Source organism: Phascolarctos cinereus, unplaced genomic scaffold, assembly GCF_003287225.1.
Source record: "Phascolarctos cinereus isolate Bilbo 61053 unplaced genomic scaffold, phaCin_HiC Scaffold_2;HRSCAF=192, whole genome shotgun sequence".
NCBI lineage: Eukaryota > Metazoa > Chordata > Mammalia > Diprotodontia > Phascolarctidae > Phascolarctos > Phascolarctos cinereus.
In genome coordinates, this window is record NW_027555625.1 from 147480888 (window position 1) to 147506286 (window position 25399).

General features: G+C 42.2%; 1 protein-coding gene across 1 annotated transcript in view; it reads right to left on the minus strand.

Moving 5' to 3' along the window:
* The window catches only part of MAL (mal, T cell differentiation protein (MAL blood group)), a 48411-nt gene extending 26473 nt beyond the window's left edge, over positions 1 to 21938 (minus strand). Inside the window, exon 1 of the mRNA XM_020988012.2 lies at positions 21669 to 21938. Within this exon, the coding sequence (XP_020843671.1) occupies positions 21669 to 21761 (93 nt within the window). The 5' untranslated portion in view covers positions 21762 to 21938. The remainder of the gene's footprint in view (positions 1 to 21668) is intronic.
* Between the last annotated feature and the right edge of the window lie 3461 nt (positions 21939 to 25399).

The following is a 25399-nucleotide window of genomic DNA, read 5'->3' on the forward strand; positions in this document are numbered from 1 at the left end:
AGATAACAGTGACTACCCTACCTCAAGTCCTCATCATTCTTCCTAATCTGTGTTCCTGCTTTTAGTCTCTCCCATTTCCAATCTTTCCTTCACATAGTTACTCAAATACTCTTAATGCCCACATTTGATCATATCACTTCCCTACTCAAAACCCTTCTGTGGCTCACTATTGTCCGTAGCATAAACTATAAACTCTTTAGCCCTCCCTATTTTTAAGTATTTAAGGCGCTCTCTAATCTGGCTCTCATCTACCTTTTCAGCCGTATTTCATATACTATTTCATGCACTTTATGCCCCAGACAAATTGTACTATGAGCGGTTTCCAAATGCATCACGCCATTCATTTCCCATACATTCAGACAGCCCCATATACTCCTGCCCTCTCTCCTTTTCAGAATTCTTCTCTTCCTTCAAGGCTTAGCAAAGATGCCATATCATTTTGTTGAATCCTTCCCTGATCCATAGGATCATAGACCTTTGACTTAGAGGTTATGTGGTCCGATCCCCTCATTTTATAGATGAGGAGAGACTCAAGGAGGTCTTGTGCCTTGCCCATTATCTTTTTTCTCCTCTTCTGAACTTCCCTATTACTGGTGAGGCTCCCACCAACTATCCTTGTTTGCAATCTCGGTGCCATCTTGAACTTTTTCCTCATCCCATACATCCACCCTTGTTTCTACTTCTACAACCTCATGTCCTTTCCTCTTACTTGCTATCCACCACCCTAGTCCAGGTCCTCATCACCTCTTGCATGGACTATGGCAGTAGCCTCTTGCTTGGCCTCCCTATTTCAAGTATCTCCAAAATCCAATGCATTCTTCAAAGTGATTTTCTTAAAGTCTAGGTCTGATCATATCACTCCCCTGTTCAAAAAACTCCAGTGGCTCCCTATTGCCTCCAGGACCAATGTTCTCATGACCTATCCCCTTGTTTAGTTACCAGTCTTGTTTCCTTTCTTCCCTAATGTGATCCAGTCACATCAGCTGCCTGCTTACTTGTGATCCTGCACATACACCACTCTAACTCTGGTGTTTGGTCCTTTGCACTAGCTCCACGTCTGTAATGATCTCCCTTCTCATCTCTGCTTCTTGGAATCCCTGGTTTCCATCAGCTGGTCGCTGGTCTTTGTGCTCGAAGGGACCAAGATGACATCACCACGTCAGGGTCAAGGTACAACGTGTCTGACTGCGGCTGATCAGATCAATACAAGCTCAGAAGGCTCTGCCGCAGGTCAGCCACAAACAGTCCACGCGAACATTTGGAGTGGAGATGTGTCTAAATTCGCACATCTCATGTTTCTTTTGAGCTCGGCAATTCTGCTTTGCTCACAGAACAAGCACCTTCTTTGATGCAGGCACGGCAAGCTGGGGGTCCTTTGCCAGTGTCCCCCATGCCTCATAAGTGATTCAAAAGTTCTTTAGAGAGACCTTGAAAGTGTCCTTGTATCATTTCTTCTGACCTCTGTGTGAGCACTTGCCTTGTATGAGTTCTCCATAAAATAGTCTTTTAGGCAAACGTACATTTGGCATTTGAACAACATGGCCAAGACTCAATTGAAGTGCTCTCTTCTACATGAAGTCTTTCCTGGTCTTTCTACTTGCTAATGCCTTTTCTTCCCGAAGTATCTTATGTTCGTTTTGTTTATATGATATGTAATCTTTTATATGTGTGCGTGACCTCCCATTAGAACAAAAATGCCATTTGGTTGGGCACCATTTAAAAATGGTCCATACACAGTCACCACATAGTTCACGCCCTCATTATTTCTTTTCTGGACTATAGCCTCCTAATGTGTGGGAATTAACTCAGTGTGAACTGCTGGGACCAAAAGCTTGTTTTAGGGGTGAAGGGAAGGACACCACCCCACTCATATATGTAATGTGAACTGAGAGATAGGACAAATATCTAGCTTACCACGGAGAGATAAGTCACTGGTTTACCCATATGAAGTCAACTTTATCCCAGATCTCAGGATAACCCTAGCCAAATATTTGTTAAAAACAGGGAGGCAGAGAAGATAAGGTTGATTCAGAAGGCTCATTCCTTTCATTCTACACCTAAATGGCACTGGGCAATGGAGAAAAGGCTGGACTTAGAGCCAAAGAAGCACAGAATCTCAGAGATGAAAAGGACCTCAGTCATCATTAAGTCCAATCCGTACGTGAAAGGAATTTCCACTATAGCAGTTGACAAGTGGAGAAGGAAACGGCATACCACTCCAGTATCTTTGCCAAGAAAACTCCATGGACAACACTGGCATGCTCTGGTCCACGAGGTCATGAAGAGTTGGACATGCCTGAACAATAACAGCATTCTTATTATTTGGGCACTGGTTGGACTGCATGGCCTCTGAGGCCCCTTCCAACTCCAAGTTGTTTGTGATTCAATAGCCCAGGTCTTCTCCTGATGCCACCTTTCTTTAGCTACTCCCAGAATCTCTCCCATGATGGGAAGAGAGAACAAGTTTTCTCAGACAAGCAGAAAACACCAAAGTATATCTTTTGACATAAGGAAGCATTTAAATATTTTGTATTGGAAGTGTTTACCTGTTGGACCATGGGCATCCTATAGAACAATGGCAAATAAAACATGAAATCTCAACAAACTGAACCATTAAGCAGAGTCAAAGCTACCTTTCTGAAACATGATAGAATCTCTAGTACAAGGGGCTATCCTCTAATCTAGTCCCCTGTTTTTCCATTAAAGAAATTATACCCAGAGAGAGGAAGTGACGGGAAGGGAAGGGCCAGGCAACTTGATAGGGCTGAAGTCAGGAAGGTCTGAGTTCAAATCTGGCTATAAAATCAAGGTAATGACAGCACCTACCTCACAGGACTGATGTAAGGATCAAGTGAGCTAATACTTGTAAAGTGCTTAGTACATAATAAGTGCCATATAAATACTTACAGATGCTTAGAATCGAATTCTCCTGGATCCTAGCTTTTCTGCTGTGCTGTATTGCTTCTCTGGTAAGTGATTAATAATCACGTCACCAAAATTTTGACTTAATAGGGCACTTTGATTCTGACAATCTCCAGGCATTTAGACATCTATGATCATTTTATTATCCTCACATGTCTGGAAACAGGCAACCAGGGGCATTACTGGCCCAGATTATCGAGGAGGCACGTTGGGCATTCATTAACTTGTTCAATGAGTAATGGCTTAATGAAGTACAGGCTGAACAATATTTTAAAGTTCTAATGTTCCTCCAAACTACTTAAGATCCTATGAAGCTGATAGGTCACAATTCTTGAAGCAACTCCCTATTCTACTGGGTCTCCTCCTGAGTCACTGTAATGTACTCTCAATCATTATAGTTAAAGCTGGAATCTTTTATGTTCAGTCGTCTTTTCAGTCATATCTGACTCTCTGTGACCCCATTTGGGGTTTTCTTGGCAAAGATACTGGAGTAATTTGCCATTTCCTTCTCCAGCTCATTTGACAGATGAGGAAACTGAGGCAAACCCAGGGTCATACAGCTAGTAAGTTTCTGAAGCTAGACTTAAACTAAGGAAGATGAGTCTTCCCGATTCCAGGCCCAGCACTTTATCCCTTATGCCACAGAGCTGGCCCAGCTGGGAATCTAGAGTCCTCTAACCTAATCCCCACCTCTTTTTTTTTTATACACAAGAAAAATGAGGTCCAAAGAGTTTGCCCAACATCACACAGATAGTAAAGGACAGAGCTGGGATTGGAACCCAGGTTCTTTGGCTCTAAATCCAGACTTCTTTCCACTGCTCTACATTGACTTTCTTCCTGTACCACCCTGAGCCCCACAGGCATAGCTTCAGAAGAAGTCAAATGAAAGCCCATGTGTACAGATGCTCAGGACACAGTTTTGCCCAAGGACAGCCCTGTTCAGAATCAGAACCTGGGCCACTAACCATTAGCCATCCGTTCTTCCCACCAGCTTCCCACACTGTTGATTCTAGCTGTGGCCACACCACTAAGCGTGTGCCTTTAGGAATCATTTCACCAGTTTGGGCCTCAGTTTTCTCATCTGTTAAGAGAGGGCTTTGCAAGGAGGTTAAAGACAAAAAGAAAATATGATAGGGAGCTAGGTGGCACAGTGGATTAGAATACTAGGCATGGGGTCAGGAAGACTTCCTGAATTCAAATCTAGCCTCAGACACTTACTAGCTGTAGGACTCTGGACAAGTCATTTAACCCTGCTTGCCTCAGTTTCCTCATCTGTAAAATGAGCTGGAGAAGGGAATGGCAAACTATTCCAGTTTCTGCCAAGGAAGCCCCAAATGGGGTCACCAAGAGTCAGACATGAGTGAAAATAAGTGAACAACAACAAATATGCAAATATTCATACCAACAATACTTTTTTTGTGGTAACAAAAAGCTAACAACAGAGTAGCTAGCAACTGACTGAAAAACACAAAACAAATTGTGGCATGTAGATGCTATAGAATAGTACACCAAAGGCAATGATGAATAAGAACTCCCAGAAGCATGGGAAGACTCAGGTCAAGCACCATCTTCCACATGAAGCACCTTCCCCTGAGTTAGTGAATTCCCTCCCCCAACCACCTTGTATTCATTTTGCATATATGATAACCACATGTGTGTACACACACACATTCATATATATATGTAAATACACACATTCACACCCATATAGCTGCCTTTTACATGAAGCCTTTCTGAGAGTCCCCTGCCCCCCCATGCACTTCCCCAAACTGTTTTGTATACATGATAACCATGTAATGTATGTATATACACATATGCAAGCACGCACACAAATACAGTCTCTCTCTCCCAGTTAGAATGTAAGCTCCTTGAGGGCATGGGCTGTTTCACTTTTGGCTCTTTATCTCCAATGATTAGCATAGTGCCTGGCACATAATAAATGCTTAATGATTGAACAGATACAGTGTAAAATAAGAACAGTCAGGGGATAATTTACATCTTGACTAAAATAATGTAAATTAAAATACCATTTCACTAAAAGGCAGTCAGACTGTGATTAATGGTAATGATTAATTTCTGTTGCAGGGAAAAGATGGTGGTGAAACATACTTCCTTCTTCCTGAGAGACAGGTTGGTAGACCATGGATGCAGAGTGTTTTGGACACCGTCAGATACATTTGATTCTATTGATGGAAGTAGCTAGGTGGTTTAATGGACAGAGTGCTGGGTTTGGAGTCAGGAAGACCTGAATTCAAATCGGGCCTCACACACTTACTAGTTGTGTGACCCTGGGCAAGTCACTTAACCCCTATTTGCCTCAGTTCCTCATCTGTAAAATGAGGACACATTAGAGAAGGAAATGGCAAACTGCTCTAGTATCTTTGCCAAGAAAACCCCAAGGACGATATAGTCCTTGGGGTCATAAAGAGTTGGGGCATTACTGAACAACAGTAAAAAGATTCCGTTGAGTTTTCCTTTGTCACAAGGGAAAATTCAGTGGGAAGGGTTAAAAATTAATAAAATAAAAATAAACTGAAGTTACTGTACTAAAGTTCCTTCTAGTTCTAACACACTAAGATCTAATGACCATAATGAAAAAAAAAAGTTCTGCTATGATGACAAAGAACACTTCCACTAAATTCCCGAATTACTTGTTTTTGGTGTGGTACGGAGGTGAGCCAAGGTCAGTTATTTTGAAAGTTAGTCTTCAGTATTTAAACTCTGGCAGGTCCCTCAAAATTGGAAAGGTTCAATTACTAACCCCAAGACAGACTGTGATAGACCTTTTGCCCAAAGACTAGATCTGCCAAGTTAGTGTCTAGGGAATGAACTTTTGATTTTGGCCACAGAAAATCATGAAACTATCTATGAAGGAAGGCATGGAATGGTGGTAACGTGCACAGGTAAACTGAGAACTCCCCCTGCCCCCACCTCTCCTCCATGAAATTATGATTGTTTGGAAAAAGTTCTTAAGTGGTGCTGTTGTCGAAAGCAAATGCTGTCAGGGCTTTGGCATCAGAAATAGCAACAACAAAGAGCAAGAAAGTTTAGAAAAACCTGTTTGCCTAGGCTAGGGCGGGGAAGAAGGGGAGAACAGGAAAATAGGAAAAATGCTTTCCTTTTAAAAATCCGATTTTTTAAAATTCTCACACTCTTGATATATAGGTGCTTTTTATAGTCAAATGCATGTTCTTCTACAATTACCCAGTTAAGTAAGGGTTTTTTTTTTTAAATTTAAAAAAACATTCTTTTGCTGAGTTAATTGTGTACTATGGCCAATGGTTGTCTCTGCCTTTAATGGGTGCATTCTGGTTTAGCTTCAGGTGCCGATTTGTGTGTGGGGAAAGAGAAGGCTTCTATGACTCAATTCCCTCCATTACTTTTCACACGGCTTTTATATCTTCATTGTTTTTGCTGGTCTGGGTAACAGAGTTTCATAACAGATGGGCTTGGGTCATAATTTGCATAACTGATGACCCCAAACGGCGACACTGAAGCTGGAAAAAGCAGTCAGGAGCTCTGGAGTCAGAGTTCCCAGAGACTTTAAGGGTCTAGTTGTTACATTTGACTAACTGCAGGAAAAGTAGCATTTTAATGGGTTTTTTGCTCAGCTCTATACTTGATTCAGGTTGTGTTTATGCAAGCACAATTCAGATGTGTCAAATAATTTTAACTGAAATATCCAGATAACTGACGACAGTAGAGCCTTGGAATGCGGAAAGATTAAATCACATCATCACCATACTTTATAGATATGTCCTTTATAGAAGGAGCTTTGCACTCTTTTCTTCCATCATGGCTTACTTTTTAATCATAGCTGGCATTTATAGAGTACTTTAAGGTTTGCAAAACACTTTGTGACTGCATTTTGGAATTTTCTCAGCAAAGATACTTGAGTAGTTTGCTATTTCCTTCTCTAACTCATCTTACAAATGAAGAACTGAGGCAAACAGGGTTAAGTGACTTGCCCAGGGTCACACAGCTAGTAAGTGTCTGAAGCTGGATTTGAACTCATCAAGATGACTCTTCCTGATTCTAAGCATAGTGTTCTATCCACTGTGCCACCTAGTTACCCATAGGTGCTATTATTATCCCCTTTTTATAGAGGAGGAAAGAGTCAAAAGAAGAGGTTAAGTGACTGGCCCAAGGTCATACAGTTAAGATTCTGACTTAACTAGAATTAAGGTCTTCCTGACTCCAAATCCAGGACCCTGTCCACTGGCTTTTAGAATATAGCACGTACTGGCCTCAGACCAAACACTTGACACTTACTAGCTATGTGACCCTGGGCAAGTCACTTAACCCCAACTGCCCAAAAGAATAAATAAATAGAATATAGCACACACTGAAGTTAAGATTGATGATCAGAAAGAGAAAAACTGGTTAAGTAGGCTAAGGCAGAAAAAGATTGGTTGAATAGACTTAGGAGTCTAAGCAGAGATTCAAGCAGAGATTGTTGTGCTAGTAGGCACTGTTATTAATAATAACTATGGTATTAACCCCCTCAAAACGGAGTAGAAGGGGACACAGAAAAATTTTTTTAAAAAGTTTAAAAAAATTAAATTATAAATAGTCTAGAATGTGAGGTTTTGTTTTGAATTTTTTCATTTTTACTTACATTGTTGATGTTTGTTGAGATTTTTAAAATCATTTTTAATGATAAATTTAGGATTATGGGGCCTTAGAGCTAGAAGTAGAAGGGATCTCAGAAGCCATGTAGCCCAGCCCCTTCATTTTACAGATATTAACAATAGCTAGCACGTCTATTGGGCACTAAGGTGTGCCAGGCTCTTCATGCTGTCTCATCTGCTCCTCACGACAACCCTGGGAGGTAGATACAGTCTCCATTTTACACATGAGGAAACTGAAGCTCAGAGACATTAAACGACTGGCCTGTGGTCACAGAGCTGGTAAGCATCTGAGGTGCAATTTGAATTCAGGTCTTCCTGACTTTAAGTTCAGTGCTGTGTCCACTATACCACCCAAGGAGATTGAGGTTAAGCGGCTTGTTCAGAGTCATCCTTTAATTACACTAATTTACAACAAACAAAAATCATACTTACAAACAAAACCAAACATGAGGCATTAATTACAATAAATAAGAAGAGCGAGATGGCAGGTGGGGATGGTCATAGGGCCATTTTATAGAAGGAAAGATTTGGACTGGTTCTGAATGATGGATGAGATTAAGACAGGCCAAAAGAAAAGGGAGGTGGATGGAAAGGTGGGAGCAGAGATTCAGAGGCAGAAGAAAACAGGAGTATGTGTGCTTGAGTAGTGAGCAGCCAGGTTTCTGTAGTCACCGTGGCTGAAAAAATTCATCACCTAGTGCTTAGCCTCTGATGATGCTGAGCCTTTGTGGCCTCAACTCAGCTGGCCCTTGGACTTCCCTGCTTGGGGGGGTGTGCCAGAGATCTTGCCCTTCTGGCATAGTCTTTGAGGGTCCAGGGTCACCTCTACATCATACACCTTAGAGGAGGTGCCCAGAGGAGGGATCCCAGTGTTTATATGTTATAGTCTAGGAGACTGAAAACACAGAATATCATCCTTAGCTCAGCTAGTCATTTTTTTTTTTACAGCTTTCCTTTCACATGCTAATTTAGTCCTATGCTGTCCCTGAAGTGGTAAGCCTTGTCCCCCTTTGATGGGAGAAATAATGACTCATACTCTACTACCAGAAGAATTCCTGAATGGTATCTCAGAATGGGTTTCCTCCCAGAAACAACACTGAGGAGTCATTAGATTTTACAGTATGGGAGTTACAGTCTTCTGTTGACTAGCGTAGGAACCCAAGCCCTTGTAACATGACGATACTGTTTCTATGGAGAAAAGCATTCCGAACAACTGACTTGCAAGTGAACACTTCGGAATGCCGACTGAGAGACAGACTCTTACCCTATTAAATTAACCTTGTGGTGAATGAATTAAGATACTTTAGGTTCTGTAAAAGGGGAATGATTTACCTTAGGGGGCTGTGAGGATCAAATGAGATAATATAGATGAAAGTGCAATGTAAATTTCAGCTATTATTATTATTTTTCTCATTACTGAAACAGATGTTGCTAGAGGGTACAACACCAGCTGTTCATAGTCCTTAGCACATGTGAGTACATTGCACACACAAACACACAGCAACATGAAACAAAGAAAAAGCAGAAAGCAGAAAGATGGTGGCCTTGGCTAAATTTTATATAGGAATAAATGGCTGCATTATTAGCATAGAAAATGACTCCACTTTTTTGGGGAAGGCAGGGGTCATGACTTGTTTAAAGTACCTTTGGCTAACTGTCCAGGTGGAAATTTAAAGTACTTTTATTATCAAAGTGGCTGATCACCATACTCTTGGGAAAAGTCCTGCTCCTGAGACTTTACGGAGAACCAATATATTCTTCCTCCCCTTGCTTTTTCTTTGGAACACAAGCTTTCTGGAACATTCTGAAGTTATCTGGCAAAGTTGGAACTAGGGCAGGTAAATAGAGCCATGCCCCAGGGTGTTGACATCCAAACATGTCACTCCTCTACCCCACTCAGTCACTGTCCCTGCATCTTGCCCTGTTCCTCCTGCCATGGGGGCACTTTCTCTCCAATTTTGGTAGGGATAGAGGAAAAGCCAAGCTTTCAAGCGGGCTTAGTTTGCCCTGTTCTCCTTTTTTTTTTTTTAAAGCTAGGCAGTGGGATTAAGTGACTTGCCCAGGGTCACACAGTTAGTAAGTGTTCAGGTCCTCCTGAATCCAGGGCCAGTGCTCCATCCACTGTGCCACCTAGCTGCCCTGCCCTGTTCTCCTTAGCACAACTCTACCAATGATCAAAGTTTCTGTCTCTGAACTGTCACCTTCCCCTTCTCCCAACTCCTCCTGTCCTGAGTGAAATAATTTCTATTCATAGCTTTGAGAGTTGTTATTTGTAGACTCAGAAATAAAGGTGTTACCACATCAGAATCTTGGGAGCAGAAAACAGTAAAACATACATTTACCCATGTTTCCAACTCCCAAATCAGGTCACACAGTCTTACAAAGCATAGCTCTTCTTTACAATCCCATTAGAAGCACATGGTATTAGGATTGCTCTGAAGCTTTGGCAGGTATGGTTAACAAATCAATATTTTATTATCACTTCCAAAGGTCAGGAATATATACTTGAACTGGAGGTCCAGTCTAGTCCAGAATGGCCTTAGATCATCTGGGCTAGCACCAGGTCTTCCTTGTTCCAAGCAACTCTCCCCAGACTGTCCCTCAGCATCTCAGGAAGGAGGAAAGGAAGAATGCCAAGAAGACTCCACCACCACTCTTTTTCAACCTCCACTTCTTTGGATGCTTAGCTTCCTTCATTCCTTCACTAATCTTTCTAAATGGTGACGCCTTCTCCCTCCCCAAATGACTCTGCACCTTCTTATCTGCATTACATATTAGATCCCCCTATCCCCCATCTAAGTTCTTTGGGGACAAGCATTGTTCTGTTCTATCTTTGTATCTCTAGTGGTCTGCCAATAATAAGCCCTTGATAGGAATTTATTGAGAGGGACCTAGAATTTTAAAATCATGCCTAGCATGATTAAATGTTAATATTAAGTGTTAATAAATGCTTATTGAATGAAGGATGTTCAAAGTGACTGAAGAGCTGAATTGGAAGACTGGATTGACTCCTAATTGAACCCTACACGAGCCTCCTTGCACTGGAGTTCAGAAACCAAAGGCATTAATCATCCCTCAGGCACCTCTGAATACAAGATGATTTGGGGCCCCACCAAGACAAAGCCCCAAAGTCTTCTAAGTGTGGCCCACCTTCCTAGGATCTAGGAAGAATTAACTCTGGTTGGAGTAGGGGGAGGGAGTTGGGGAAGACTGTCTTCCTGCATTCCAGCATACTAGGACCTTCAGGCACAATAAGCTCTTAGATATGTTCAGCCTGAGTGACCCAGGATTGTATCTGGGTGAGTAACACAGACAGTCTCTGTAACTAGTCTGATTTAGGGAATAGCAGTTATCTTTACTGTTCCCTGTCGTTTTACTTTTTTGGAAAGCCTTTCTAGCAAGCTCCTTGACAGGGTCATGGGGGCTTCATTTGGAATGGCCAGCATAACTCTACCAAGCACAAAAATTCAGCCCATGGAGGAGTAAAGATGAGAGACAGCATATGTACACGTGTCAGAGGAAAGAGAATTTAAATGGTAATTTCGACATCAGATGTTCAGATCACATCAGATTTTTGGGAGAAGAGGAGGTGTGCTGCTTCCCAGTTGCCTGTCCCCAAGAACTGCTAAAAGTCACCATCATGTGATTCATTCAATAAGATTTCTGATTTGTACAAGAAACTTGCTGGTTCAAATACAAAGCTTCTTAAAGTGAAAAAAAAATCCAGCAACGTCTTAAAAGACAAGGATGCTGCTTGTGAAACCAAGCTTCTGCCTCTAGTTTTGCTATGGACTAGCTGTGTGGCCTCAGTTTCTTTATCTTTACAATTTTACAATTAGGGGATGGCCTAAATGACCTCTAAGTCCTTCCAGTTCTAACATTCTATGATCTGTCTTTGTCGCAGGATCTCGTTTCCAATGGAAAGTTTCCCTGACAAAGAAATGTGGACATATTCTAAATTCAGCTTGGAGTTACAGTAGTTGATTTAGTGACTTATGCACAAAGATCATCCAGTAGCATATAACCTACACTGGAGATAAATGGTTATTATGATGGCATTTGAAAGCAAAGAACTCCCAGACATAGTCAGATTCTCCTTCTCCCTTTACTCTTCCCAACTCTAGACTGTCATTAGCATAAATATGAACACACACCATATAAACAAACAAATCCTTTGCACTTGCATTCCATTTTTAATGTTTTAGAGCACTCTGAGATCTAATGCCTTAGTCTTAATTTTTTTTCCATAAACAAAAATCTTTCCTTTGTACCTTCTCCTCTACATTGAGAAAGACAGAAAAACTAATTCCTATTACATGCAGGGAAAAAAAACCAAGCAAAATCAAATTTCTGTGTTGGCCATATCCAAATTTTATATATGTCCATCTGTACTTTGAGTCATCCACTTGCTGACAATAGGTGGGCAGCATCATGAGTTGTCTGGAATTGTGGCTTGTCATCGCATTGATCAGAATTCTTCTGTCTTTTGTAGCTGTTTGTCTTTACAATATTGCTGTCTTTGTATAAATTGTTCTCCTGGTTCTGCCCAATTCACTCTGCATCATTTCGTACAAGTCTCCCCAGACTTCCCTGAAATCATTCCCTTCATCACTTCTTATAACACAATAGATTTCTATCACATTCATATGCCATAATTTATTCAGCCACTTCCTAGCTTATTTGGTCTTCACAATAACTTACAGAGCTTGGCAAGTCAGCTGTGATCATCATTCACATTTTGCAGATGGGGGAACCTAAGGCATATCACATTTAAGTGACTGCTCAAGATTACATATCTGGCCGATTGCTGAGTAGGGATAAGATCCCAAGCTACTTGACTTTCAATTCAATTTATAGCCACAGGACATGGCTATATATATCTATAGCCAAGTCCCCCTTTTTAAAATTGGGAAACTGAGGCACAGAGAGGTGAAATGAGTAGACCAAAACTGCACAAACACTAAGAATTTGAACACATCATGCTAAATGGTCTGCTCTTTCTACTCTACCTCTCACCAATAAAGCAAAACAATATGGTGGTCAGGTGCCCCACCCCATCCAGCCAGCCCACAAAAGCTTTTCAAGTTCAGGAAATACAACAACACTGACTTTGGAATTCTCGAGAGGCCCTGGGTTCAGATTCTGCCTCTGATTTTTTATCATCTATGACCTTGAGCAAATTATTTAACCTGTAAAATGAGGAAGTTGGACTAGGCAGCCTCCAGCTCCAGATCTATTAGCATACTAATCATTTCATCTCTGCATTTAGAGTTCAAGGAACTAGGTTTCAGTCTCAGCTTTACTATTTAGAATTACAGAATTGGAGAGCTGAAAGGAAGGACCTCTAAAGTCCAATCTCTAATCCAATCTACCTAAATCATGAATCATATTTACAATACCCTGCATTCCTTGAGTGCTTACCCAGTCTCAGCTGAAAGGCCTACTGTGACAGGCAATTTGTTACTCACTCAGGGGCAGCCCTTTTCGTTTGGGACATTTCTAACTGTTAGGTATTTGGTCCTGATGATGGCTAGGCAAAGAGGAATTGGGGATTTTTGTTGAAAGGAATACCCACATTAACGAGGTCACAGACTTCACTACAGCACAGGAATATTGATTTCAAAGTCTGCCTCCTCGTAACTTCTACCTATTACTACCAATTCTCACTTCTTGGTCCAAGAAAAACAAATCTAATCCCTCTTCTTACAGGATAGCTGTTCAGGAGCGATGTTCCTCCTAAGCCTTCACTACTCCAGGTTCTACATCCTGTCCATTACTCATACTTTTCCAGTCTTCTTGTGTACTTTACCTGATCAGGGCAGCTAGGAGGCTCAGCAGATAGAGCACTGAACCTGGAATTAGGAAGACCTGGGTACAAATCTGGCCTTAGACACCTACTAGCTGTTTGACCCTGGGCAAGTCACTTAACTCTGTTTGCCTTAGTTTCCTCATCAGTCAAATAAGCTGGAGAAGAAAATGGCAAGCCACTCCAGTATCTTTGCCAAGAAAACCCCAAATGAGATCACAAAGAGTCAGGCAGGACTGAAAAACAACTGAACAACAACAAAGATGTGAGTGAAAAAGTCCTCCAGCTAACATACAAGCACACAATGGGGAAAATGCATCTTATGGGGTATAGAACAACTTTATTTCACCCCACTGAAAATGGATAAATTTCAAAGTACTTATAGGAGCTCATAAAGAAAACCCACAAAGGACTCACAATAGTCAGGAAGAAACCAATATGATTCTCTTACTCTGGTGAGGACCCCATCTTTTCACAAAGTCCTATGTGGTCATCTGGGAATGTCAGCCAGTCAGTCAAGTATTTATTAAGCCCCTGTGGTATGCCAGGCACTGTGCTAAGTTCTGGGGATACAAAAAGAGGTGAAAGATAGTTCTTTCCCTCAAGGAGCACGCAATCCAATGGGGCAGGAAATCAAGCAAACATAGGTGCAAACAAGCTATATATGTACAGGATAAATGGGAAATAATTAAAAGAGAGAAAGACCTTTTTAATTAAAAGAGAACAGTTTCAGTCACTAAAACTTAATAAGGAGATACCTTTTGTCCTCTGAATAAAGTACCTGTGGGCATATCTACCTTTCGTAGGGAAATTATTTCAAAAGTCCCAAACTATGGCTCACCCTTTAAACCCACTGAAATGATCAAGAAACTTTTGTCATCAACTCCTTTATGTCTAGTAAATGATTCAGCCCATTGTTTGAATCTGTCAAGACTAAATCCTGAGGATACTGGCTTTTTGATTCAATATATTAACTATCCCTCCCAGCTTTATATTATATATAGATTTGATAAGCATACCAATTTTGCCTTCATTCAAATCATTGATAAAAATGTTAAACAGAACAAGGTCAAAAACAGAGTCCCATGGCACACCACTATATACCTCTACTAGGTTGGTATTGATCCATTAATCACTACTATTTGGGCACTGTCATTTTCAGGAACTTCTGAACCCATATAGTTACATCCAGTCCAAACCTACCCATCTTATCCCCAAGGATACTGTGAGACACAGTCTAATTCTTTACTGAAACACAGATATATGTCATTCACTTGCTTTACCAGTCTGGTAGTCTCATTAAAAGAAAAATGAGGTTAGTCTGGTGAGACTTGTTTTTAATACAACTAAGCTGGATTGTAGTGATCACTGCTTCCCTTTCTAATTGCTCACAAAACATCCCTTTAATAATGTATTATGTACTCTATGTCAACCTTACCAGCCTATAGCTTGAATTATATACTGTCTCCTCCTTTTCTTTCTTTTTTTTTTGTAAAATGGAGACAATGGTTGTTTACCTCCAGGCTAGCAACAATACTCACATTGTCCATGATTTCTCAAAGATTACAGAAAACAGTTCAGTCATAATTTCTTTCAGCACCCTTGGCTGATATTCATATAGACCACAAGACTCAAATTCATTGAAGTCAGTTAAGTGCTTTCTGAACAGCCCTTCACTTACTCTTATTTGAAATTGCTTATTAGCTCTGTGATCTTAGAGATTGCATTTCACTTCTCTTGATCTCATTTTCTTTTCTTTTTTTAAAAATTTTTAAAAAAAGCTTATTGTTCAGCTCTACTGGTTTCCTGTGGAGACCACAGTTATCAACATGTGCCCTGCCCTTCCTCAAACCCAAGCCCACTGTAACGGCAAGTACATTGGAACTACTCTCTGGTCCTGTTGATATCATTTCTGAGGAGAAATGAGAAGCATGCTGGATTTGCCCCTTTACCTTTCAGGACCTCGGTTTCCTCATCTATAAAAATAGGTGGTTGGTTCAGGTGACCCCTAGAATCCCTTTTAGCTCTAAAATTCTATTAATTTCAAACCTAAACCCTGTTTGCCTCAGTTTCCTCATCGGTAAAATGCAGAATGTTTCTAAGGGAACATTAATTCATGCAACAAATATTTACTGAGATTGTACAGCACGTAGATAACCGTGCTAGGCTCTTGAGATATAAAATTTGGATAAAACAGCATTCCTGTTATCATGGAACTTAGTGTCTTCTAGGGAGATAAGACACAGAAATAATTTTAATACATATTATTATACGCTCAGTGGACTAATCAGAGTTGCAAAACAAAGTGCTGCCTGAGGTCTGGGGGAAGGATTCAAGGAGGCTACCCCTTCTGAGCTGGGCTTTAAAGGATGGGTATGAATTCAAGAGGTAACTATGGAGAAGGAAGACAGTCCAGGCCTAGGCAGCAGCAAAGGCGCCAAGATGGTGTGTGGGAGAGAAGGGGAAAAAGGGCATCAATGCCCTTCCTCCAGCCCCACTGGTGAGATAGGGACCGGCACGGGCGCCCACTTAAATGCTTGCTGACTTATTGACTCCCTCTGCCCTTTCCTCCTCTGTCCACACCTACCAGGAAGTGGGACACTGTAGTCTTCCAGCTCTATGCCTCTAGACAGACCTGAGACACAGAGGTAGGAGGCAAGACATGGGGGAACAAGGGCTCTGGGGCCTGATACAGAGCATTTGGGGCACTCTCCCATCTGGCAGGCTCTCAGGTCCCCCCATATCAGTCCACCTGCTCCCCTTCCCAAGGCCACCACCTATTGCTTCTGGTCAGAATTCCTCTTCTTTCTCCACTCATTTTGGAACAGAATTGAATATATCTTGGCACTCAGCTCATAAGATTTTTAAAGAATTTTTTTAAATGCTTATAAACAAAGATGAAATAGTCAAGGAGTATTTTTTAAAAGGCTTCACCTTATGTCAAACCTCTTCTTTCCCCTTAGGCCTTTTGTAGAAGGACTGAAATGAGATTGAGTTACATCTCAAAGAAAAGGAGGTTATCCAGGGCCAGGACTTAGGGGCTGGACACTGGCTGAGCAGAGGCTAAAAAGCAAAGGGCCTCCAGGTAGGGGTGAGGAGACTGGCTGCAGGCTGGGCACACTGCCGGCAAGATGGTGCTGAAAGGGTGGGGAAGTCAAGCAAAAGAAAGTGCCAGAGTTTGTTCTTCCCTCTGGCCTTCTCTTCATCTTCAACATAGATCCCTGAGCTTCCTCGACCAGCTCTGGGGGCAGTGGCGGGGGGAAGAAGCCAAACTTGGGGGGTGGCTGGGAATCCCCTTTCCAGGTAGGAGTCAGCAGAAGGGGACTCCCATGACTAGCAGTTTTATCTCTCTCCCTTGGGAGGGAGGTGTTCATCGCAGAGTGTGGCCTGGGGAAAGAGTTCACTGGGGCAAGAGCCATGTGGTAGTTCATTTTTAAGACTGCTTTTTATTGCTAACTAGGTCCTAAAGCTATTAAAGGGTAGAAAGTATTGTTGGAACACCCTAAATTCTGAAGCCTCAGGGCAAGGCCCCATTAGTCTTGACTTAACTATCGACTTCTTTGCTCCCATGCCCATTTTGTATAAGTTGGAGACTAACAGAATTCTACTTTCCAAGCAAAGGAGAATCTCTGCCCACACACAGCCCTAGAGTCTGCCTAGCTACACTATTCTTTCTCCTTAACTACATTCCTATCAAGATCATTTCATAATAGGACCCACTGGACAACAGAAGTAAGAACACTGGACCAAGAGTCAGGAGACCTGGTCCTCAGTTTCCTGACCTGTAAAACGTGGATAACAATACTTGTTCTACCAATCTCAAGAGACTGCTGTGTCCTGTGATGAAGCCCTTTGGACAAATACAAAAGCCCTAGACAAACCTGTTGGGCATCCAAGTTGTTAGCTGCTAGGGCAACTAGATGGCTCAATGGATAGAGCTCTGGGCTTGGAGTCAAGAAGACCAGAGTCCAAATCTAGCCTCAATAAACATTTATTAAGCACCTACTATGTGCTGGGCACTGTGCTAAGCACTGGGGATACAAAAAGAAGCAAAAGACAGTCCCTGCTTACAATGTAATGAGGGAGACTATGTAAACAAATCTATACAAAGTAAGCTATATACTGGATAAACAGCAAAGAATTAACAGATACTAGCTGTGTGACCTTGGGTAAGTCACTTAACTTTTATTTGTTTCAGTTTACTCAATTGTAAAATGGGAATTATAATAGCACCTACCTCACAGGGCTTTGGTGAGGATCCAACGAGGTAACATTTACAAAGCACTTATCACAGTGCTTGGCACATAGTGGATGCTTTAGTAGTGCTGACTATTATTATTAACTATTATTATGAATTTATCTGCATAGGCAAAATAAGCAATTATCTAAGTGGTCAGTGTGATTGGAGGAACTCGAGCCTCTTGGGGAGTCTTCAGCCTCCTAGCAGCTAGGTGGCTCAGTGCATACAGCACTGTGCCTGGAGTCAGGAACACCTGAGTTCAAATCCGACCTCAGCTGTGGGACCCTGGCCAAGTCACTTAATCTCCATTTGCCTAAATCTACTGCCGAAAGAAATGGCAAACCACTCCAGCATCTTTGCCAAGAAAACCCCAGGGATAGTATTGGCTAGCTATGATCCATGAGGTAAAAAAAGTCAGATAACAACAATTCAATTTCTGATCTGAAAGTGGGACTGCCATATGATTAAGCAAACAATAATGAGTCCAAAACCACAGGAGATCCTTTTCTTCTCCCCATTTCTACACTGCTGTTAATGACACCACTCTTTTCCCACTTGCTTTTGAGTCATATTGCCTTTCTAATTCTGTCTCTATGATGTTTCTGTCTCCCAGTCTCTCCTTTCCATTTCTACAGCTACCGCCTCTGTTTAGTGTTCAGACCCTTATTTACCTATCTTTAGTTTTCTTAGTCCAAATCATATCGAACATGCTGCTCATATTGATCTTCCTAAAACAAAACTTGGATTTTATCAGTCTCATTTAAAAAAAAAAGTTTCTTGTTTACCTATGGATTAAGTCCTCACACGTCAGCCTGGCATTCAAGGCCTTGCATGGTCCAGCCCCAACCAATTTTTTCCGTCCTTATCTCCTTCTACACATACTCCACCTTCTAGTTAAATTGGACTATTCACCACCCATCCCTGAACACACCCTGTGGCTCCCAGTCTTCCGGTCTTTGTTCATGCTATTCTGCTTTGCTTGGAATGTTCTTCCCACCCTGACATCTCTATCAGTAGAAATCCTGCCCATCCTTTGAGACCCAGATCAAAGGCTACTTCCTTCCTGAAGCTTTCCACAATCTCCCTCTTTCACTGGAAGTGACCACTCTTGCCTTTGGACCCCCAGAGCACTTTACATGGCTCTTATTGCCTTAACTAGTCATTGTACAAGTGGCACAAAATGTGTTCTCATTTCAGTTTGTGTGGGGTGGTAGAGACCCCCAAACATCTCCACTCTCCTTCCTCTAACCACTGTCAGAATGCAAAGTCTTTTAAAGGCAAGAACTGTGTCTTAGACTTGTTCGGAACACTTGAATTGCCTGGCACAGTACTTACATCCAGTTAAGTACTCTTCAAATTTTTATTGAATTGAACAAGGTTACATGATACCTAATTAGGAAAATTCTAAGGAGTCCCTAGAGACAGTTATTTTAAAAATCCCTAAAATATCCTGAAAGCCACTTTCAGCACCACATTTCAGGTTTTGATCTGGATAACAGGAAGTTACTTATTAAGTAGTCAGTAAGCATTTATTAAGCCCCTGCTGTGTACCAGCCCCAACTAGTACCTATTAGGTATGTTAGGTACTGGATATACAAACACAAAAGAGAGACGGTTAATCCCTGAAGGAGTTCATATTCTACTATATCTCCTCAACATGGTACCGGACTATCTCCCCCACTCCCTACCCCTTTCTAATTAGTTCCCCACACGAAAACTTTACAGAATCTGAGCACATGGCTTAGAATTTAAAAGAACAACTGTGTTTGATTTGGGGTTGCCTAAGAGTAACAGAAAAGCAAATGAACAATTCTTGGCAGTTGATAACACAAGCACACAGCAAAATCCAACAGGTGGTGGCTGGTGTCCAAGTGTTGAAACTGGGTGATCATTAGTTATTTTCTAACATGTATCTAAAAGAAAATTCCGTAAGAATTTCCACTGAGTTTTTCAACTAGTATAGTCTTTATGAACTTCCTTTGAACAAGGTCACTGAGGACATGATGAGCCTGGAAATGGAGGAGAAGTCTAGAGATTTGCCCAAGGTCACACAACTTTCACTAAACTATGGTGGGAGGAGAATCTTAAGCCTCCAACTATTCAAGCACCAACCTTGGAGTGAGACTGCACTATTATTATGCAAACAGCTGCCTCTATTGTAACCTTTTCAAATCACAGCTACCCAAATCTACAGAGATAGGTACATATCAACAAGCCCCACGGTTTCTGAATCAGGGATTAAAAACAAACCAAACCAAAACAAAAAGCAACAGACCCAAATCCTCATAGCATGTTTAATTCTGCCCTAAAAATCACTCAGCTTCTTTGGCTTGCTGTTCCTCCCACAAGATTCTGGGAATTTTCACTGACTGTCCCCTAAGCCTAGAATGCTCTTCTTTCTCATCTCCTACCCCTGGTCTCCCAAGCTTAGTTCAGGTTCCAACTAAAATTTCACCTTCTATAAGAAGCCTTTTCCAATTCTGCTTTCATTCTCATGCCTTCCCTCTGAGACTCCCCTCAATATATCTTCCCCTGTATATATTTTGTTTGTACACAGTTGGTTACTTCTCATTAGCTTGTGAGCTCCTGGAGAGCAGGGACTTGGTTTACTTTTTACTTTTTATTTTTATTTCCTTTTCCTTTCTTTGTATCCTCAGCACTTAGCACAGTGCCTGGAATATGGTAGGTACTTAGTAATTTTTGCTAAAGGACTGATTAAAAAAAACTTTAAAAAACCCCCTCAGTATTCCGAGGTACCCCCCTCCCCTCCAGGAATCAGAATAGCTGGAAGAGGCATTAGAGGTCATCTACTCCACCCCCCTTCATAAGTTAATGCCATAATAAACCAAATCAAATGTTTATTTCCAAGTTTCACAATTGACAGTGATTCAAATTACATTTCTCTCCTCAAGGAACCTTACAAAAGTTTAAAAAAATTCCTAAAAAGTTTAGGAATCAGGACAAGGATCAAGAGATGTATGCAGTGTTACAAAACAAATAATTGGAGGTTCAACTGAAAATATAACAATGTTTCCATTTGGTCATTATAAGTTCAAAAACAAACCTTAAAAAATTCAAACTAGTCACACTCAGAATCTTTTAGGTAATGTGATTCATTTAACACCATATTAACAAGGTTTTTTTTTTTAAACTGCATTTGGATCTTAGGTAGTACTCTAAAACAATATTTTGTGATATCCCCAAATTGTTTATGTTATAGCATTTAACAAAGTCTAAGAAAGAAAAAAAATTGATCAGCTGCCTGTAATTACAGATGAGGAATTGAGGCACAGAGAGGCCATAGGATCATTAGAAGCAGTGACTTGCCTAAAGTCATGCCAGTAGTAAGTGGCAGAGGCAAAATTTGAATCCAAATCCTTTAACTCTAAATCCAGACCTCCTTACACTATACTCTGAATAAATATAGTTTTAAGGCAGTTTTGCTTTTAAAGGCAAAAAGGACCTTGGGACCAATACATGAACTTGCTAAGCAGATAAATCTCTAGTTTTAAGAATGACAGCTTTATAGGAGTCTTTTGATTCTACCTATACTATCAATTTGGCCAATTTGAGTTGCTGGAGGAAATGTTTGAAATCTCCAAACACTAGAATGCCTACAGCCCTAAATGACTTTGAGGAGGCTCTAACAGGTTTGTGAAGGAGCTCACGGGCTGGAAGACTCTTACCAGCTTGTGCAAGACTCGACCAGGCGACCGGGAAATTAAATCCTAGCTCTCACAGCTTACTAGCTCTATATAGCTACAGCAAATCACTTCAATTTTCTGAGCCTTCGCTTCTGCATCAGTAAAAGGAGGACAATACTTGAACTGGGTGCCTCACGGGGTTGCTGAGAGGAAAGTGCCTGGGAAATGGGAAAGTGCTTAAAACAAAGCCGGTATTAGCACGATTCTTGTGCCTCCTCACTTGTCTACGGAGTAGGGAGAGTCCTGACACTCACAGAAGGGCTAGCAGCAGCATCACAGCCTGTCAAGTCTGCAGGTGTTATTTCTTTCCTCATCCCCCTACCCCATGGCCAGGAAAGAACAGGTATTTTTAAAGGCCAACTCACAAATTCAAAAATGAAAAGCAGGTCCGGGAAGGAAGCAAAAACAGAGAAGCCGCTGGGCAGGGAGCCGCCTCCCGAAGTTGCTGCAGGGGCCATCCTCACTTCTTTCAAGGTTGTAACTGCAGCTGCACCTGGTGTTGCTTATTCTGGGGCACAAAGAAGGTCCTTTCTCTGCCCGGCTCCACCCGTTCTCTCCGCTTCTCCTGAAGAATTCCGAACTGGCCCAATGGCCAAGGGCGCCCAGGATTAAGAGGGGGGGAAGGAAGGAGAAGGAGGAGACTGGTGCCTCCAGTGGGAGGTGTGGCCCATCAATCAATCAATAACGCAACAGGTGTCTCCTCCCTGAAGGTGTAGAGTAGACGAAGACCCAAAAAGACTCTGCCAAATCCTCATGTGGGGGCGCTGGGCTCAAGTGACGGGGCCAGCGGAGACCCCCGGGGATGCTGAGATGTCTGTCCTCTAGCAGTGAGCCCCCGGCCCAGCCCCAGAGGGGCGCACCCCCGACTTTGCGGCTGGTCTCTGTGCCTTCCCACCTCAACCCCCTCTGTCTAGTCTCTAGGGAAGGGGGACCGGCTCTCTCAGGGGTCAGAGTGTTTCCAGTGTTGGATTTTGAAGGTTTGGGTTGAATTGTGCTCCCTTGAGACGTGTGCGTGGGTGTGGCAGAGAGGTGCAGGGATGAGAAGGGGAATAACATTCACTGGATTTTAGGAACTGGAGTTAGAAAAGAGTGACGGAACCTGTGATTTCATCGGTTTAGGGAACTCCTATCTAACATCTCCTCGGCAATTTACAGAGTTAGAGTTGCCTGGGGGCACCGAGAAGGTATGACTTGACCACTGACAGTTGGTAAAGACCTTTGAAATCGTCTATTCCAACCCCCTCATTTTACACACGGAAACCTCAAGGTCCAGTGAAGTGAATTGATTTGTCTAAGGTCATGAAGCTACTAAGACTGGGTAACTTCTCAGGTCCCTTTCAGGATTAAATTCTGTGAGCCTCTAAGAAATAGGTAGGTATTCGAACCCAGTTCTTCTGACTCCTAAATCCACGATCTTTCCACTAGACCTCCGTGTACAGGTCTCCCCCTCCCTCTGGCCCCTGCAGTATCCACCTGCAGGCTTCCACTAGGTACCAGAATTAAACAGCTCTTTCTTTTCCGAAAGCCACACCCACACCTGCAGCAGTGTGGCAGGGCTGTCGCTTAGCTATTTTCCCTTACTTAGCCTCAACGCCCATCCCTTGTAGTCAAGATGGTGAATGTCATGGGTTTTCTTGGTCACTTTTCAACATTGCGGCCACTTAAGTTTCAAGGCTTTGCATTTTAAAAAAGCCCTCTCTCTTACTCTGCAGAATGTTGGCTGTTCAGTCTTCAGGTTTCTGCTTTTACATTCGGACCTTTCTCCTCCCGCCCGGCTCCTCAGTGAGTTACAAAACCAGGCTAAGAAACTGGATTAAAACTGGATTGGGGGGGGCGGGGGGGGCGAGAGTTTGAAGCTCAGCTCCTAGTCTATGCCTACCTGGAATTTTGGAAAAGTCATTTAAGGGGCAGCTAGGTGGTGACGTAGACAGAACACCAATCCTGGAGTCAGGAGGACCTGAGTTCAAATTCAACCTCAGACACTTGACACTTACTAGCTGTGTGACCCTAGGTAAGTCACTTAACCTCAATTGCCTCACCAAAAAGAAAAAAGGAAAAAAAGTCATTTAAGTTACCATGGAATAGTCTATCTGACACGTGGAGACATAACACAGAGTGAGAAAAATCTGAATTTGAATCTTGCCTCAGCTGTGTGTCCCAGAGCAAGTCACCTGATCTCTTTCAGTTTGATTTCCTTAGCTGTAAAATGGGAGGAGGGGGTAAGAAAAGCAGGAACCTCACAGGACTGTGGTGCTGCTCAGTCAAGATGTAATGTGTAAAGTGCTTTGTGAAAACAAAAGATAGCAACAAATTTAAATTTGTAAAAAGTTATGATGGGAACCCCTCCTTGGTAGAGGATTTAATTTCCTTTTTTTGAAGATCATAGGGTCAGATTTTGATGGAGCTGTGATTCACCCATGTCAATGTTCTTTGCAGCATGCATGGTGGACCTGTGTAAGGCAGGATGGGGATGGGAGTCACCCAGGATGAGCAGATGTGGATTGGCTTTGGTCTGTATCACTGAAAGGATGTCCAGGAGTGAGGAATCTTCAGCCTCCAGGCCATGTAGTGGCCCTCTAGGTCCTCAAGTTCAGCCCTTTGACTGAATCCAAACTTTATAGAAGGAATCCCCTTAATGAAAGGATTTGTTCTGTGAAGTTTGGATTCAGTCAAAGGGCTGCACTTGAGGATGCAGAACGCCACATGTGGCCTAGAGGCCGAAGGTTCCCCCCCACCCCCATTGCCTAATCCTTATCTGTGTGGAATTTCAATCTCTTCCCAACCCAGCCCCATCCCACTTTTCCAGCTATCCAGCTTTCTTAAACAGCTCTCCCCTCCACATGTACTCAGCCAAACTGGCTTACTTGCTGTTTCTTGCATAGGACCTCCCATCACCCATCTCTGATCCTTTCTACCACCTCTCATTCCCAGAATAGTCACCTCTGGCACTTTGAACCTTTAGGATTCAGCTCGAGTCTTTACAGGACTTTTATGGTTTCCTTGTACCTGTTTTATTTGTGTTTTATATATACCTGTATAAATACGTATCTCCTCAATTACACAGTAAATCTTTTCATTTTTGGTTTTGTATTATTCCCAGCATGGAGCACAGAGTAAGGGCATAGTGAAGGCTTGCTTTATGTGACCATCCCATCTCCCCCCCCCCCATTATAGACCTCTTTGATTACATCCTTTGCGTAATTTCTCCTACAGAATTTCTCATTTGTAATATGTTGCAGCTTACTCACACCCAGCTGATTGCGCCTCCCCCTCACCTTGTGGGTCACCTTTAACTTCAGTTCTTTGGAAGGAATGGTATTTATGACCCAGTTATAAAATGGGCCTTTATTTCAGTAGGAAGTATGGCATCTTTAAGAGATCTCTGCAATTTCCCAGAGGCAACCTAGCCTGATTTCCTATTATTCAACTCTGGGCTCCGATCACTGTGCATTGGTAGTGTCTGTCCAAGATATATATATTGATGGGCCAGGTCTACGGGTGACCCATCCAATTGTAAATCATAGGCTGGATGATGGGAATTCTTCATCCACTTGGTTTTAGCTGTGTGGATTTTTAGGATCATCATTTTAGAAACGAAAGGGACCTTAGAGGCCTTCTAGCCTGATCCCCTCATTTTGAAAGTGACCATTTATTTGACAAGCATTTATTGAACATCTAGAATTTGAAAAGCCCTGTGTTAGGCCCTAGGGATACAAAGACAAAAATGAAACAATTCCTGCCCTCAAGCAGCATGCATTCTACCAAATGGAAGCATTTACACAGGTAAGTCAATATAGAATACATACAAAGCAAATACAAGGTAAATTCAGGGGCAAGGCCATGAACATCTGGTGGGGATTTGGGGGAGGTGAGTCAAGACAGGCCTCTTAAAGGAGTTGACACTTGAGCTATCCCTTGAAGGAAGCCAGCTATTATAAGAGGCAAAGGTGAAAAGTAGGCACCTTCTATCCATGGGATACACAGTGAGCGAATGGTTCCAGAGCTGGAGTTGCAAGAAGAAAGAAGAGGGTCTGTACATGGAAGTGGTGCTGGAGCAGAATTCTAAAGGAAGAGAGGGATTCTGGTGACTTGAGGT